We start from the raw sequence: 17,832 nt of genomic DNA, 5'->3' as shown, positions 1-17,832 counted from the left end.
ACACTACTAGTTACATTACTTTTTCTTCACGCCCCACAGAAGTAACTGTGTATCTTCCACATAAAATTCTTCTTAATAACAGCATTTCTGCCTCATCATTTGACCAAAATCCACATTGGATCGCAGTCAGAATTTATTACAAACACTCAATAGTGATTGATAGTGACATTCAAGTAGAAGTGTTGTATTAATCTCATTAATTGTCATGTGTAGCTTGAAGCTAAATATAATTTCTATGAAAATTATGAAAATAAATCTAGAAATTATTTGATTGTTGGATTTTAACAATAAATGACATTTTGATGCTCTTTGATGTGGCATGACAGATCGCTGTACACTGTAAAAAATAGATGTAAAAAACGGGTGAAATTCATGGCAGCAGAAGGTGCTAAACATCTACCATTAAATTATTTCTTCCGCATCTCATCCAACGCCTCTTTTGCTAGTTCCAAAACGTCATTTTAAAGCTGGTAATGGAGGCTTGAGCCGTTGATAGAATTCTAATGCAGTTATTAATGAAGTTATTAGAAAGAGAGCGAGAAAGACAGACACACAGAGAAAGAAAGAAAAAGAGAGAGAGAGAGCTTGTGCGAATTAGGCTAACTCTGTGCGTCCCTCAACAGTGTTCTGCAGCAGCGTCTCTAAACAGCGCTGTTATTACCTCGCTAGTGAGAAATGTCATGTGTAGCCTTTAAGTTGCTACACTATATAGGCTAACTGATAAAATCGTCAGGGCAGCGCTGACAACACCTTTTTGTGCAAACTGCGTGACCGTAGTGTGCGTGTGCGAGCACGTGCGATTGCAGTAATTCCTGTGTGCTGTATAGGTACTGTATGCTAATTTCTGTTATTACAGTTAACTATGCAAAGTGGTATGGAACTGTAATGCGGTCAAGAGAGCTGCCTGGAACTACATTCGCCGTGCGTTTCCCTGAAAATAATTGCACACCTCAGAACGTTCATCAGCCAATCAGATTCAAGAATTCAACGGCCCCGTAGTATAATGGAAATTAATGGACTGGCAGAAGTGGCTGCCAAACATAAACTGTAAAATATCCTAATTTAGATTTAAATTTTTCTTAAATGTTTCAGAAAAAGTGCTGTTACTTTACAGGCATTTCCTGGATTATTATTGTGAAACATTCTCTATAAAACGTAAATCCTTTTGCAGTTAAACATTAGCTCACACATATGCTGTTGATAGCTAATGTAACTATCACTGCATCAGCAACTACACAGTTACTGCCTTTAAAGGGGTCATAGGATGCCCATTTTCCACAAGTTGATATGATTCTTTAGGGTCTTAATGAAAAGTCTGTAACATAGTTTGGTTTAAATTTCTCAATGGTAGTGTAAAAAACACCTTTTTACCCTGTCAAAAACAGCTCTTTTCAGAGCACACAATGTTGTAGCATTTTCCTTTAAATGTTAATGAGCTCTACTGATCCCGCCCCTCTCTTCCGAGCTGCTCTTCTTCTGAGAGACTGTTTACTTTAGCCGCATTCATTGTGAAACTTGCTAATTAGCACATAATTAGGAAAGTCGATTTGCAAAGATTCATTAAAAAAACCGTATACTCACTTCTTCTGTAGGTGAAGCTGGATCACGAATGATTCGCGCGAACGCGGGGTTGAGGCAAAAGTTAACAAAAGTAACTAAGTAACTAAGCTGTTTTATGGATGGTAACTGTAATATTATTACTGAAATCTTATTAGTAATTAGTTACACTACTAGTTACTGCAAAAAGTAATATTATTACAGTAACTAAGTTAGTAACTAGTTACTGCCCAACACTGCATCAGACACATCATATGTGCTGCGAAGTGAAAAAAAAAAAACATGGTTATTTGATGTTACTAATTTTTAAAGATAAGTGGTTGCACATATTTTTAGCATACAGACATATACAATATTATTCAAAAGTTTGGGGTCTGTAATGTTTTTGCAAGAAGTCTCTAAAAAAGGCTGCATTTATTTGATTAAAAAAACTGTAAAATATTATTACATTTAAAACAACTTTTTTCTATTTTAAAAGACCCCAATCTTACTGACTGAACTTTATGTTCAGCAATGAAAAGGTTCTCTTGAGTGTTAAAAAAGGTGACTTCAAAAAAGAATATAATTACACAACTAAAACCCATATTAATTTCCAACAAGTACAGTATTTACAGACCTTGTAAGCCGCTCATAAGCCCTTGTTTCTTGGACGTGGCTTACATAATTAAAATATCTTATGGCCACCTCCACAAGCACAAGGCTTCTGGTCAAACTTCTCAAAAAGCAAAATTTTAAAAGGCCCAAATGCTTTTTTTTTCAACTATCTAATGAGACCATCAATTAGATTCAAAGGAATTAGTAAGTGGATACTTCAGAGCACAGTTATTGTGTTGAGCGGCTGCAGGGAATTCCCATCGGAGCAACACAGCAAGTTAGGGTTAAATGACTTCCTCAAGAGCACAATAATAATAAAGCAGAACATGACGTGACTAACATTTGAGACCACATCCACAGTTCAGCAGCTCTGCGATCTGCTCAGCTGCTAAGCCTGTAGTTTATTATGCATAACTGGGGGAAGATTCTGAGTGAATTTATGCTTTGGGAGGAAGGGACAATTCAGCAAATACACTTGACCTAATTCTGTATTTTATGATCCTGTTGGATTTTTTTTTAATTGTTCACTACTGTTCAAGTGCCTGGTCTTCAAAGTTGAGCAAATGTGTTAGAGACGATGCTCTACAATTAAATTTTTAATATACTGATCCAAATAATCATCTTTTTTTTCTTTATGGTTTATAATACAGATGATTTAGCAGAATATCCAAGCTGCTATTAATGGTGACCAGTGGCTGTCAAGTGTACCATAAAGGACTGTATATATATATTAGGGCTAGGTTTTGACACAAATTTCATGATTCGATTCGATTCTCATTCACAAGCTTTCAATTCGATTACCAATTCGATTAGATTCGATATCGATTATTTTGGATATATATCAGGTACAGTACTTGCCAAATTTTCTCAAGGAAAAAAAATCTCTCAACTAATGCTATAAAATATAGGCTACATGAGAGTCATTTGGTAGACTACTACATTACTATAATATTGAAGATTAAAATGGACTGATTTGTAAGCTATAGCATGCAACTGTTAAAATTACACAATGAATTTTTTTAAATAATAAAGTTACAATTACATAATAATATTTCTACTTCAATTCGTATTGAAGATTAAAATGGACTGATTTGTAAGCTATAGCATGCAACTGTTAAAATTACACAATGAATTTTTTTAAATAATAAAGTTACAATTACATAATATTTCTACTTCAATTCGTTTTTCTTTTTAATATAAAAATTTAAATGGTGGCTGTCATAAAAAATAATATATATTTGATCTCCAAATTTGGTCTCCTATAGGCTTCAGTATGAAGTGTAGTTCCACTTTGCAGGTTTTCTGGCCAAACACATCTACTTAGGGAGGAAAAGACTGTTTTACTGACATGTAAATTGACAAACATGGCAACCTTGGTTAAATGCAGTGATTACATCAACCTGATACTTGGTAAACGCAACTTTGTTTCTTGACAGACTCTGCATAAAGTCAGCCATTCAAATTTTAACTATAGTGACATTTTGAGTGCAATATAGAGATTGTATTAGAAAACATTGTTAGGAAAAGCATGTTAGAGTTCAACCTGCAAAGGCTGCTGACATGATCTTTTCTTTTTTGACATTTTAATCATAAACTAAATAAAGAGAACAAATAAAGCATAGGCTACTTTCTTCGGGAGAATTCTCTAAGGGCCTGCTGCACCAGCTGCCATTTTGATAGATTGAAGCTCGGTGCAAATTGCTTGGCCTGACTATAACTTGACACCTCTGCAACTGTAAGCAAAGCTGCTTTTCATCACAGTCTATTCCCAACACCAAACACATGTACACTTGCAAATACACATTTACAAAACCTAATCCGTTATCCTTAAGTGTTTGTGAATCCCTCTTTCAGGCAGAAGGTAGAGTTAGCTCTGCAAAATTAGGGAATTTAAATGGCTTTAGTGTCTATTTTGTGTGATGACAAGCTACAGGGTTGTTCTTACAGTATTTACGCAGCTTGCCACAAGCGTGCCAGAATGTGACATATGAGACCACATTAGAGGCTTTTGCATCTAAACACTTCATATATATATATATATATATATATATATAAATAATTTACAATAATAAAATATTACATTTACAATATTTATATTTCATTAAACAATTTACAATAATATTATAATTCAAATAAACAAATTCTTATGGAAGTTTAACTCATTAATAAGGAAGAACCTTCTTCAGCTAACAAACCACAATGTTACACACACACACACACACACACACACACAGACAGAATGTATTGATCTCAGAGAACATGACCTCCTTTGCACAACATCCTGATCCACCCTTCACTGTACGCTCTTTCCATCAGTTTCTAAGCACTGTCAGAGAGATGGAGTAGCAGTCCAATCAAGTCTCTGTTTTATGTCCTGTATTCCAGACAGACCTAAATAAGCCTAACATGGCCTATAATTTATGTCTGGTAGTTACGCCGTTATACATCACAGAGTCAAAGTACCGGTGCTTTTCTTTATAGCACCTGTCTTCCTCTGCGCTGTTGCCGCTGATGGCAGATACATCTCACACTTAATAATGGGCTTTCTGAAATGCACATTATGATAGACGGCTGCCTGTTGTAAAATATATATCTCAGACAAATGACATTTCTTTTAATTTCCACTGTGCTTTTGTGTCAGGATGTCTCCTAATCTTGAGGACTAAGTGCCTTTTTGAAGGAAATTTTTAAATGCACAAAACAGAATATTTTATTTTTCATTTAGGCATGAGAACAATCCTTTTTTGTTTTTGACTAAGAATATTAATAAAAATAAATACAATAGCGTATTAGCACATTAAGAGGTGATACAACTTGGCTGTTTTAAATACTGCATGTTTCAGGTTTCTTTTTTTTTAGTTTTGATACAAAAGCATTATTAAATTAAAAAGCATTTCACTTGAGTCTACATATTATAGGGTTTGTCTATTATTATTACGCTTGTATAACTATTATTGTTTGTCCTATTTTTCTTCTTGCAGACAAAAAAAAAAAAGAGCCAAGTTTGTGCTACAGACCTGAATCATCACTCAAAATCTATCTGTGGTTTATAGAAGAGAGCTGCGCTATCACTTTTCTAAGCAATCCGACTTTTGGTTTTTGCTTGACAGCGGAAAAACGAGTGAAAAAAATCCCACAGATTTACAGCATATACCATAGTAACCGCCAAACAATACCCTAGCAACCACCCAGAACAACCTAGCAACTGTATTGCGGTGTGCCCAAGCCATATCTCACAGAAATACCTGACGCTTTGCATTTCAGAAGGTTTTTTTTTTTTTAAAAAGGAAAAGAAATAAAGAAAGAAAAAACAACACAGCACAGGATGTCAAAACCAGCATGCTCAACATCTGTAAACAATGGTCACTGTCTTTGCTGTTGTCATCACCAAGGAGAAAACAAGAGGAAAAAGCTTTGAATTATTTTTTTTTAATTATTTTTTTCTTCTTCTTTTTTTTTTTAAGCCACCACATAGTGTTAGCGTCAATGAAACAGCAGACACTGACATGTTGTCCTTAATTAGTGTGTATCACTTTAACAATGACATCTGGAATAGATAGAGTAAGCTGTAATGGAATAGTCTGGGTGACAGACCGTCATTCCAACATCACCGCCTCAACAGTCTCGGCCTCCCAAGATGCTCCCTATGTGACTTCACATGAGCTTCATTAATGCAAACATGTCTGTGGGGGTCTTCCAACCATCCGCTATCTCACTTTCATAAGTGACATAACGTGAGAGTGATTTATCTTGAAATGCTGTCTTCTGGGGGTCACTTCTGGGATTTGGTAGTGGCCTTTTATCCCTTACCTAGATTGCGTGGTTGCTGTAGCTGATGTACGTTTGTTTAGGGCTGAGTCCTGCAAGGGAAGAGAGAATGTGATAAAAATAGATAATTTGAGTCTGAGAAGTGCTTAAAGGAAATGGAAATTTGCTGAAAATTTTAATTTTCTTCATTGGAACAGATTTTGGATGAAAGTCCAAACAGCTGATAAAAACATCACAATAATCCACAAATATTCCACATCACTCCAGTCCATCAATTTATGTCTTGTGAAGCGAAAAGTTGTGTGTTTGTAATAAAGGATTCCATCATTAAGGGATTTTAACTTTAAACCAAAATATGAGTCCATAATCCATAATAACGTGAAAAAGTTCATCCCCTGTTGTCTTCTCAACATATTAGTTTAAAATGGTTTTGGACCGTTTCACTTGCAAATATGCTGTGCATATTTCTCTCCTGATTCAGATGAGACGACTTTTTCACTGGAGAAAGCAATATTATGGATAGAGGACTCATTTCAAGGTATAAATGTCTTGATGTCAACATTTCACTTCACAAGACATTTATTGATGGACTGGAGTAAAGTGGATTATTTGTGATGTTTTTATCAGCTGTTTGGACTCTCATTCTGACGGCACCCATTCACTTCAGAGGATCCATTGTTGAGCAAGTGGTGTAATGCAAAATTTCTCTGAATCTGTTCTGATGAAGAAACAAATGCATCTACATCTTGGATGGCCTGAGGGTGAGTAAATTTTCATTTTGGGTGAACTATTCCTTTAAATATGAATACTGAAGTTATTCAGTATATAGCATTCACAGGGACCTTTATCAAAGGCAGAATGGTTTGATGCAGAACCTCATGTTTTATTTCTTGTCAGGTCCTTTTTTGGTCCCTTTGATATTGCTATTAATTTGCCAGACGTCAAGTAGCGTGTCTTGTTTGATGTCAGACTCGTCTTTCTTGATATCAAATACGGTTTACATGACTGAGACTGTTGTCACCTTTTGGACACAAGAACAGTTTAATACTTTCAAAAACATGCAAGTTACTTGCAATCAGTGACAAGTGTGCTATTAAAGCATTCATTCAACAAAAACCCGTAATCAGCAGCTTTATCCTGTCATTTGCCATCCATCTTGCAATAGCGTTGTAGTGCAAACAATCACAAAGGTTGCATGAGTGACATTGTCTACAGCTATTCATGTAATAACCTTGCCAAAGAAGGAGGGTCAATGGAAAATTCAAGCTCATTGCATCGCTATATGGAGATCAAAAGTTTACCTCATGCAATCATGCAGAGCTGTTGGAATAAGGAAGGTGAGGTGATATTTGACCCACACTACTGGTGCGGTTCTCCCGTCTGGACTCTCCCTCGGCATATGGAGCACTGACCCATAGGTACAGTCAGATAAATAGCTCAATTTCAGCTTAGAGGGAGGGACGTTGTCATAAAGCAAACTTAAATAATTTTAAATAAAATATCATTGGAGGTGCTTGATTTTATCTAGCATAGATTTATACTGTTCTATTTGAGTCTGCTATCCCAATTTGTGCTTGTGTTTATGTGTGTTTATCTAGGCCATGCACTGTTGTGAAAGTTTTCATACCTACTCTCTATTGGTTGAAAAATGCATAAAAACTAATTTGTTGCTATCTTTAGGTCTTTCCCCAGTATAGTGTTTCTCACCTACGAAGCTCTGTGCAAACAAGTGATTTGCAAAGCAATGCGGCATGCATGCTTTTTTGTGTCTTTAGCAGTTTTTTCAAATGTCAGTGTATTCTCAATGCACTATAAGCTAATTGATATGGACAGTTTAAGCATGAAAGCTAAATTGAACACGATTAAGTTCAACAATTAGGTCCAACAGTAAGCCAAGCAATAGCCAGTAATTAAAGTCTTTACCTGTCTTCATTGTTTAGTTATCATCAACATATCCTGAAACACAGGTTGAGTGGTTACATTATATTAGACAAGTTTTATTTACATATGTATAGAATAAAAATAACTGTAAAATGACAGTTTAAATGATAGCAATCTGCTTCATGACTTCACGGTTTTGCATTACAAAATTTAAATGAAACACACTGCAAGTATAACATGTTTGAAATCATATGGCCATGAGGAGAGAAAAAAAATAATTTTGAACCTTGTATACTATTTTTATTTTTTTTTTGTGGTTTGCACACTTTGATGTTTGATTAAAGTTGGATCAAATGACTCTTTTCAGATGCTCTTCAACCCCTCCGAGTTCTCTCTTTAAAAGAAAAGTTTCAGGTGTATGTACATTATATTCATTTAAAGTGTTGCATTCGACATGTTTACAACAATTTAAGCATTTTCTTTATTGGTTGCATCGTATTCAAGTACCTCAACCTTTAAGATGTACTTTATATTCACAACCTGAATAATGATCCCTTTACTGTAGGGTTACATTAAAAAAAAAAATCCAGACAATGGGGTTGTTATTTCAGTGATTCACAGGCAGAGCACAATTGTGAGGTAATTGTGTCCTCATTAGGGCAATTGTTTTCGATCTGTGGGACCGGATACTTATGCAAAAAGCTCATTTCAGTATTTTATCTCTGCAAGGAAGTTTCCTAACATAACAAAGTTATATAAAAATAGATTTGAGTTAGATTTTTTAAATAAAAATGTCACTAAGAAGTATATTTCAATGTAGGATTTTCAAAGGTTGTGAATGCGTTTGCAAGGCGCAGTAACATATTACTGTAATATTAATCATGCTAAATAATTTAAAGATAAAAGCCATATAGCAATATATTAGCTGCAATGCAGTCTTATTTAAAACAAAATGCTTTCAAATATTATTGGTAGCACTTTACACTAAGGTCTTATTTGTTAACACTGCTAACAATGCATTCATTAGCATTAGCATGAGCAATATATTTTTACAGCATATTAACCTTTGTTAATGTTAGTTAATACTTCTGTTGTCTGTGTGTGTTAAGCTGAAATAGGAGAAAGCAACATAAAAAACTAAGTGAAAAGGTAGCTGCTAGACTGAGTGTAAAGAGCTGTAGATATACTGTTTGCACCAAGTTTAAATAGCAACAAAAAGCATCTTTACACTAAGTGCAAATAATGCAAGAGCAAATAATGATTGATGCTAATCATACAAAGTGTAAATAGAATGTAACATTCTATTTTGTACTAAATGTAAAAATATCTAAGCAATGCTCCGAGTTAATTAAAACAGTCTTTGGCTATTTGCACTCCGAGAACTGTAAACAAACATTGCTTAAAAAATGACACACTTCAACTTTATTTTAACATTCCGCATTCTGAAATCTGCTATAAAAATACACTATTTCAATTAGGGAAAAATAAACCCTATCGAACTAGCATGCTCTGGGATGTTGGGATGTCATAGTTCTTGAAAAACAGCTAAGAGTTATAACCACTGGATTTGAATGATGGGTTTGGTGTTAATCAAGAGAGTTTGTGCGTGTGTGTGCGTGTGCGTGTGTGTGTGTGTCTGTGTGTGTTCTTGAACAAAAGTACAGTATTATGATCAAAAAAAGAATGATACTGCACATATTACAACTATAAACACATGTATCCCTGACATTAAATCATTTGTTTAGACACACATGTGCAATGATATTACTGTTAAGGCACAAAATGGATTTTTGTGCTTTGGCTAACTGCACAGACGCACAAGCATAATTTGGTGCTGAAATAAGTTTATTACGCATTTCAAAGTAACATTATGAACTCTTTTATTTTTATGCATGAGCGCATTCAGCTCAGCTCTGCTATCATTTTATGCATACAGCGACTAACGCCAACACTCTTAAAAGGACAGTACTCTTCAAACACATCCTAGGATTTTATATTTTGTTGTATTTTTCATGAGTACCATTTATTATTTTAATGAAATAACTGAGCAGTTAAATCTAAAAATCTAGTAATACACTACAAGAGGACAAATCCAGGTTAACAGAATGCAGTCTACAGTGTAAAATCTCCATCTTTATATTGATCACATTCATTTAAACATTTCTTGCCGTTTCTTTGTAACTGTTTGTGAAATTTACTAGCAATTTCTAAATGAAAATTGTTTCTACAACCATTTTTTCAGTGTACACAAAAAAGTAGACAATGATTAAGCTGTTGTACAGAAAACTCTCTAATCAAGGCAACAAAATATGATATTGCGGTTTTCAATTCAACAAACCATTCATCAGTATAGTTGTATGGTGGTCATGCTTGATGTCGATAGACTATTTCAAGGAGACCTACAAGAAGACCCACTCATATTATTATTGACCATATTTACAATTCACCAAAGAGCAAAACTCTTTTCCTCACAGGACACATGAGAAAACCTATTGATGTCGATATTATGTAACTATGAGTTTGATCAACTGACCTTGTCATTCTCATCCTCTTATCCTCATTCTTTGGCAAGTTTCTATGATCTTTGTAGGCAACATCACACATGCATTACATTTTGATCTTATTTATATGCTTCACTAAACTCTATACACATTCTGCATTGCAATGATATCATAGATGGACTGTTACTTTGGAATCTACTGGTGTCCAAAAGTGTATTTTATATCAGTGATAAACCTGCTTGCCAAGTACTGACTTTTGTAGATATACTAATGGCGTGCATCTCGCTATGAATAATGTGCCACATATAGGCGCTGACACTATAATAATAGCTACATTAAACATGTCTTGTCTTTACCTTGATTGGTTCAAAAAAAACATTTTTTACTACCAGTAGGTGAGATGATAAGAAGTGTGACTTTAGAAGTGTGACTGTGAACAACGTCACATATGTGGTAAATGTGAGACTGTGAAGACTTACTAGTCACCTGATTGTTAAAAAGCCTTAAAAATTGTGAAAAAGCAATGGGTGGGAAATGTGTCATATTGCCTTTGTTAATGACTTAACCTTAATAGAACGCACCGTTGCACAGTACACAGTGTTTCATCATGGGTTGCATGCTGCCTTTTTAGGCTGCATGAATTATTAAAACAAAATATAAAGTATGATATTGCCTAGTGCAAAAGCCCAAAATGATTTTGTAATGGAATATTTACGCAGGATTAGACCCAGAACACAAAACTAATGGAAACAGCTCTTGTGCAAAGCATGATGGGAAATGTAGTCCGGGGTGCTATGCAACAGTTTGTGTAGTGCGAGAGTCAATGTAAATGGAAAGGGTGACATCTGGTGGTGAATAAACAGAAGTCCATGGACTGAATTCGTGACACAGAACACAAAACTAATGGAAACAGCTTTTTAATCTATTTTTCAAAATAATACATTTATTGAAAATAATTGTGATTTGGAATTATTTTAGTGTGTTTTATGCTGCCTTCAAGTGTACCTGGGAATGCTTCTACAAATATGGAAATAGCAAAGTTAAAATAGACACTACCGTTCACACATTTTGGTCAGCAAGATGTTTTTAATGTATAGTATTGTACAGAAAAAAGTATCTTCTTCTCAACAAGGCTGCATTTATTTGAATACAAAAAAGAAGAAGAAGAAATATTATTACAATTTTAAAAAGTTTATTTTCAGCATTATTACTCCAGGTTTCATTGTCACATGATCCTTGAGAAATCATTCTATTATGTCGATTTGCTAATATGCTAATAGAAAATTCAAAAGAACAGCATTTATAGTAAATATATAAATATATGTAAATATATTTATAAGTAAATATAGTCACTTTTGATCCATTTAACGCATTATTGCTGAATAAATGTATTAATTTCTTTCAAAACAAATTTCTTGTGAACTTTTGAACGACAGTGTATTTCACTTTTTTCATTTGTAACAGTGGATAAGTGCAAGTGAATATATATTCTATCAATTTATACAATCTATATGATTTATCTATGCCTATTCTTTAGATTAATATTATTACACTGTAATTACAACATAAAAAAAATAATAATAAAAAATGTCAGATATCATTGAGAATACTAAGTTTCCTCCTGGTACTTTTTTGGTCAATCATGTGCACAAAGTCATGATATATTCAACTCTACTTGAACACTGTGTTTAGACTTGTGCCGGTATTCGGTAATGCGATATAGCACGGTAATGAATATGCACGATATTGTTATTGTGGGCACTTCTAAATACCGTGAATAATTATATATTACAAATTATTTAGAATTTTGAATGCATTTTAAGAATACTTTTCCCATCAACTGGTCAAATGCACAACGTATGCTGCGTGAAAGACGCGTGCGCACATTGTTATAAGAAAAATGTTATTAAACCTGTTATACTGTATTATGACAGCACTTTTTTAAAACAAAATGTCAACATCGTGATAATACCGTATACCGTGATAAAAGAAGCATTAGCAATTAATCGCAACATGAGAATTTGATACCGGCATATCCCTAACTGTGTTATTGTAGCACACCCATGCTAATAATATAATGATGATTACTTCATATAACACGCACAGAGAGATGAGTCCTTGCTTGACTAGAAATACAATTAAGATCTACATAATAATTCAATGTCACATAATTCACTTTGAAGTACTTGTAACACTTTAAAGCAACATTTCTATCACATTACGCTACATTAAGACACTTAACAGACACTTTTACTTAATGCAATTTAAGTCTTAAAGGAGGATCAGAATCAATTAGAAGAATCAACAAGGAGATCCTGTTTCTTCTTTAATGCATTCATGAAATGTTAGACATCCCTGAGCTACGGAGAAGATATTTGTTAGCTAGCTTGCATTTGCTTTAGATGCAAAAAAACTGCTTGTGTTAAATAACTCTAGTGGGATCTTTCAAAAGGGCACATGCTAATGTAGTCACTGACTCTAATACCTCATTTACAAAAGCACATAGTTCCACTGCAGTGAATTCAAAGCGGTGCTATAGAGAGCTGCTGAATATGTACAAGGAAAGTGAGCAGATGAAATTCACACTGGGGTTGGTGGTAGTCTGGTACGGCCATGCAACCGGCGGTAAATACTTGCTGAAAACACTGTGCTAACTAGTCATGCTTAATTGGGCGAATTTTCATCTATGTAGCAACATTCATAACACAGATTTAATTCTGTTGTCAAAACATTTATCTGGACGTCTCCCTTAATTCAGAGCTATTTGTTATTAAGACCCACAATATGATTTACTGGGTATTGCTGCACTGCAAAATGAATATAAAATGCAACATAATGAAAGCAGAGTGGATGTGCGTTGCTGTGAATGCCAAATGCAATGTAATGGAAGCAGTTAATTTGTGCCTTCCTAGTCTAACATGATACTTTGAATCTGTTTAACATGATATTTTATTCTAGAACAAGTCAATGTACAGATATATCTTGGGAAATGTCATATTAAATTCACATCATTATGAATTTTAATATCCTTTGTGCTTATCTCCGCCTGGACTCCTTTTTCTAGTGGATTTTTTACGTGTGCATCTGCACATGCTTTTTTCGGCTTGCAAGGAACAACATGGCCCACATCCAAGGGGGCAAATATTGTTGGTTGCATGATCCTGTTAGCCCCTGATAGTAGATGTGACACCATCTGCCTGCAAATAAACATGTTGCTTCACTGATGACAATTCAACATGATCTGTGTATTCTGGTGGAAAAAGGTTTGTGTAAACAACATATGAAGCGCAAATATTTCATTATATTAGACAGTGATGCACCGAAACTGCAGTAAACAAAAATTAGAGCGAAACAGCAATTTTTGGTTTTGGCTGAAATAGTTATGAAGGGCAGAAATCGTTGATTGAAACAGTGGAGTTTAACTAGCACTTCTTCGATGGCGAGTTTTGACTGTGTCATTGTCTATTTTGTGCATGCAATGCAGATAAACTACAACAGGTAAATATGTCACCTGTGTGGACGATAGTGCTAGATTAACAATATAGATTTTCCATTTTTAATTGATAATGATATGGATTATTAAATCTCAAGATCAAACTTTCTTTCTTTGCTGTTTTCTGTTGATGCGTGAACTTTACTAAACATTATTTGTAGTGCATCTGCCATCCAATAATCTCAATAAGATTTGTGCATTTATACTTTTAATATAAAATAATGTCAGCTTTACTGTAGCTATACTGTAGCACAAAATGAGCATGAATGAACATCAGAAGTTCTGTTGAAAGAGTACAACTTACAGAAATGTATCATGTCTCAAGTAATCTCTCAAGCAGTGTCAGGAAGTCAATAAATCAGTTTGTAAACAATGTCAAGTAATGTTGTTTTTATCTCAGGAAAGCCATTCAATGAGCATTTTGCTACTTTGTTACATATTCATTATATTTTACTTAACCTGTTGTCTTGTTTTGAACAAATGTTTGAATAAATCTGTCATGAAAACAAGTTTTTAATACAGCCACCATTTAAATATTTATATTTCAACAACAAATTAGAGTACAAATTAAATTCTGTTGGCAAAATATTGACCAAAACCAAAAAAAAAAAAAAACACTTATGTGCAATTTAAATGTTTATACAACTTCAGTTGTGGTTTTTGGTTTAATGAAAACTTTAATTTTGGCCTACCGAAACCTTTAATTTACAGGTGTTAAATCAATTTCGGTGCATCGCTAACAGTAGACATCTTACTACTTACTACTATCTACTGAAAGGGTGAAATGGATTTATATTTGCATTTTTATTTTTCCCCGTCTGCTGCATTTGACATCACATCACAGATTAAGGTAATGAAGATGCTAATGCTAGAGGCTATTTGAAAAAATAGAATAAAAGGGAATCTGAGGTATCAAGGCACAATTGATGAGGTCTCAAATCTGCTGTACTGTCTAACTACATTCACATAAGCAGTGAAGCACACTTTTAGTTTGTGATTTACTAAAGATTTGTGCATATAAAACACGTGCAAACCAGATGGCACATGCAAAAAAAAAACAAAAAAAAATCTGCTGTGTCTACTGAGGATTCTGAATTCCAGATATAGCACCAGATGATAGCGCCTCTTGTCTGTTTTCACAGATTTTTCTTGATGAATATGTCATTTGGGGGCGTGCAAAATGAAGGGTAGCTTCAATGCAAATGAATTAAATAGAACTTGCAAAGTGATTTATCACCCATGAAAACTTCAGAAAAGGTAACTGTGTGCAAATTAATACCACATTATATTAAGAGCACAAAATCTGAATGTAACATATGTTGTCATATTCAAACTTAGAACACATAAAACACATACTACTCTGCAAGACAGTACCTCTCCAGGTGCCGCAACTAAATTACAAGTGTATTTAAAAATACAAAATGAAAACTTTTTTGCACCATCGAAACAAACCACAACATAAAACTGAAATTGAAAACCTAAATATACAAAATGAAACAAGTGCATGTGTGGTTATTTGTGTTATTCTATACCTATAATGCACACAGACAATTTGATAGACTGCACAAGCCAATTAGTACATTTTATTTGGGATCTTGGTAAATCAGGGCCTTAATGAGTAATATAATGCTCAGCCTTTCGTTTCTCTTTCAAGATGGGAGCTACAGGTTTGCTTCTGTTCTAGAATGAGAGTTATTTCTGCTGAGGCAGCAGGCTTTTATTTACTGATGTATTACAAAGCTGGTTTATCAGCTGCTGTGTTTTATTGAAGTTTAAATTAGCAGGAGATGGGCTTCGATGAGGACTGTTGTACCAATTCAACCGATTTGCTCGTGATAATTTAAAAAACACACTGACTAGCCTATATCTGATGCCAAATGGTTAATTCGAACATAATGAAAACCAAAATAACCTTACGCAAAGTGAGCCAGACGATTAGAGGTTGTCTTGTTATGATCATCACACTGACACCATTAAATGTCTTCATTGCATTATAAAAACTAAAGTTACATTGGTTTGGAATAACCAAGGAGTAAATATAAACAGATTTGTTGATTTTGGGTGAATTAATCCTCAAAAAAAAAAAAACTGCATCCAGACTGCTGAGGCTCAATTTTGCAACTGTCTCCAAATTCAGATCCGTTTAAGTGAGCAAAGGAATGATGATGAATTACATTTTTAAAGATTACAATAACAAGTTTATGGCAGTATAAAAATCAGTGTCAATAACAATAAAGTTTTTATCCTCAAACCCGCTCACCCTGAGTTTCCAGGTTTTCACACAGCTCAGACTTGGCTTCTCCGTTGGGCCGCAGGCTGGCCTTGGGGTTGAACTTGTTAGACATGGTGGCGGCAGTGACCACAGCTTTCAGGCTGCGAGTGCTGCGTTTGGTCACATTCTGCTCCGGATGGAAGAGCACCACATAGACTTTTGGCATGTAGAGCATCCCCAGAGACACAGACGCGCTCAGACTCACTGAGATGGTCAGTGTGGTTGTTTGTATGTACATCTATGAAACAAAATCACAGCACATTAAAATTATAAATCACTGAAAACAAAGCAATTACTACACACCATACTGGGTCGTAATTGGCCAATCACTGCTTTCTGTGGCCAAATATTTTAGTATAATGAAACCGTATATTTTGCTGTTGCCCTGGGCAACCAATACCCAGCAGCTTGCTAGTTCTATATCACGCCACAGTCTATTTCTTCCCACATAATCAAATAATTTTCACTGAAATGAATATTTTAAGTCCATTTATTTACTTATTTGGTAGGTAAGGAATAATGCAAGGGATAATACAGGTCATTATCACAAACTAAAGCCCTTCAGGATGACACAATAGCCTTCTGCTTCACAGCGGGGTCCTATTGGGGGTGTATTATGCAATAATGAAGACTTGTTCACATGACCTGGGACATTCGTCTTCACGAGGGCTTGCTGACATAATAAACCCCTGCTCTAACTGACACAGTCAATATGTCAAATCTCAAAAGAGAGTCATAACCTCGTGACTCAACATGCCCAAAGCACCAAACACCATCACCACATTCAAATATGCGTAATTCTCGACTACATAATATGCAAATGACTAGAATGTCAGAATACACAGAATTCATGATATAATTGGCAGATGACGTACAGCATTTGCTGAGATTATGAAATGTGTGAACCATTATAGTTAACTAAAACAAAAATTACATTAATTTTTTAAGCTAGTTGTCAAAGTAACATTTCTTATTTTCATTTAGTTTAAGTACTAAAATAACTAAAACTAAATAAAACTAATAGATAAAAGTTAATAAAAAATATATGGACATATTTAAAAAATAATAATAATGACAAAAACAAATGACAAAATACTAAAACTTTAACAGAAAATATAAAAATAAAATCTAATTCAAAATATAAAAAAAAAAACTATAACAGTATACATCAATAATACAGCATACCACTGATGCAACCAACTGACTCTTTGCTATCCCAATAGGCCTTGGGAGATGAAGGGTGGGATACAAGGAAACTGAGGAGTACTATAGGTAACGAGAAAGATGTTCCTTGGATTTAATTGTACTGTACTTGATTGTAGCGACAAGTAATTTTTTTGCCCACACTTCAAGTGAAAAAACTGCAAGATCAATGCTTGTGGAACTACATTTGTCATAATAGACTTTACATACTTATCACATAATGCTCAATGTTTTTCAACTTCTACAATTAATGCCATTTTGTCCATGTTTTATGTTTAATAGAGGGCTACAAAAGGAAAATGAATAGAAAAATAATAGTTTTAGAATTTGAAAAATTTTAAAACGTTATGTTGAGCAAATATTATGTGAAATATTTATTGAAAAATAAAGATTTATTTAATTCATAATACAAAAATGGTATTACATAAATAATAATATTATAAATCATATAAGTAATACAATTAATACAATTCTAATAAATTATTAATCATTAAATTTATATATGTATGTATATATATATATATATATATATATATATATACATATATAAATTTAATGATTAA

General features: G+C 34.0%; 1 protein-coding gene across 2 annotated transcripts in view; it reads right to left on the bottom strand.

Moving 5' to 3' along the window:
• Nucleotides 1–5,521: 5,521 nt before the first annotated feature.
• LOC107708172 (metabotropic glutamate receptor 4-like) overlaps nucleotides 5,522–17,832 on the bottom strand; it is a 127,721-nt gene continuing 115,410 nt past the window's right edge. The window contains exons 9-11 of one of the 2 annotated variants that reach the window (XM_016512343.1): nucleotides 16,055–16,304; nucleotides 7,843–7,875; nucleotides 5,950–6,011 (exon numbers count right to left, since the gene is read on the bottom strand). In XM_016512343.1, coding sequence (XP_016367829.1) covers nucleotides 7,856–7,875; nucleotides 16,055–16,304 — 270 coding nt within the window. In that variant the 3' untranslated portion in view covers nucleotides 5,950–6,011; nucleotides 7,843–7,855. Of the gene's footprint in view, nucleotides 6,012–7,842; nucleotides 7,876–16,054; nucleotides 16,305–17,832 lie in introns of both variants that reach the window. The other variant, XM_016512342.1, reaches the window with a different exon arrangement.

The sequence above is a fragment of the Sinocyclocheilus rhinocerous genome, unplaced genomic scaffold (genome assembly GCF_001515625.1).
Source record: "Sinocyclocheilus rhinocerous isolate Xijiao unplaced genomic scaffold, SAMN03320098_v1.1 scaffold113, whole genome shotgun sequence".
NCBI lineage: Eukaryota > Metazoa > Chordata > Actinopteri > Cypriniformes > Cyprinidae > Sinocyclocheilus > Sinocyclocheilus rhinocerous.
Note: the sequence above shows the minus strand (reverse complement) of the source record. Positions and strands in the feature narration are given on the sequence as shown.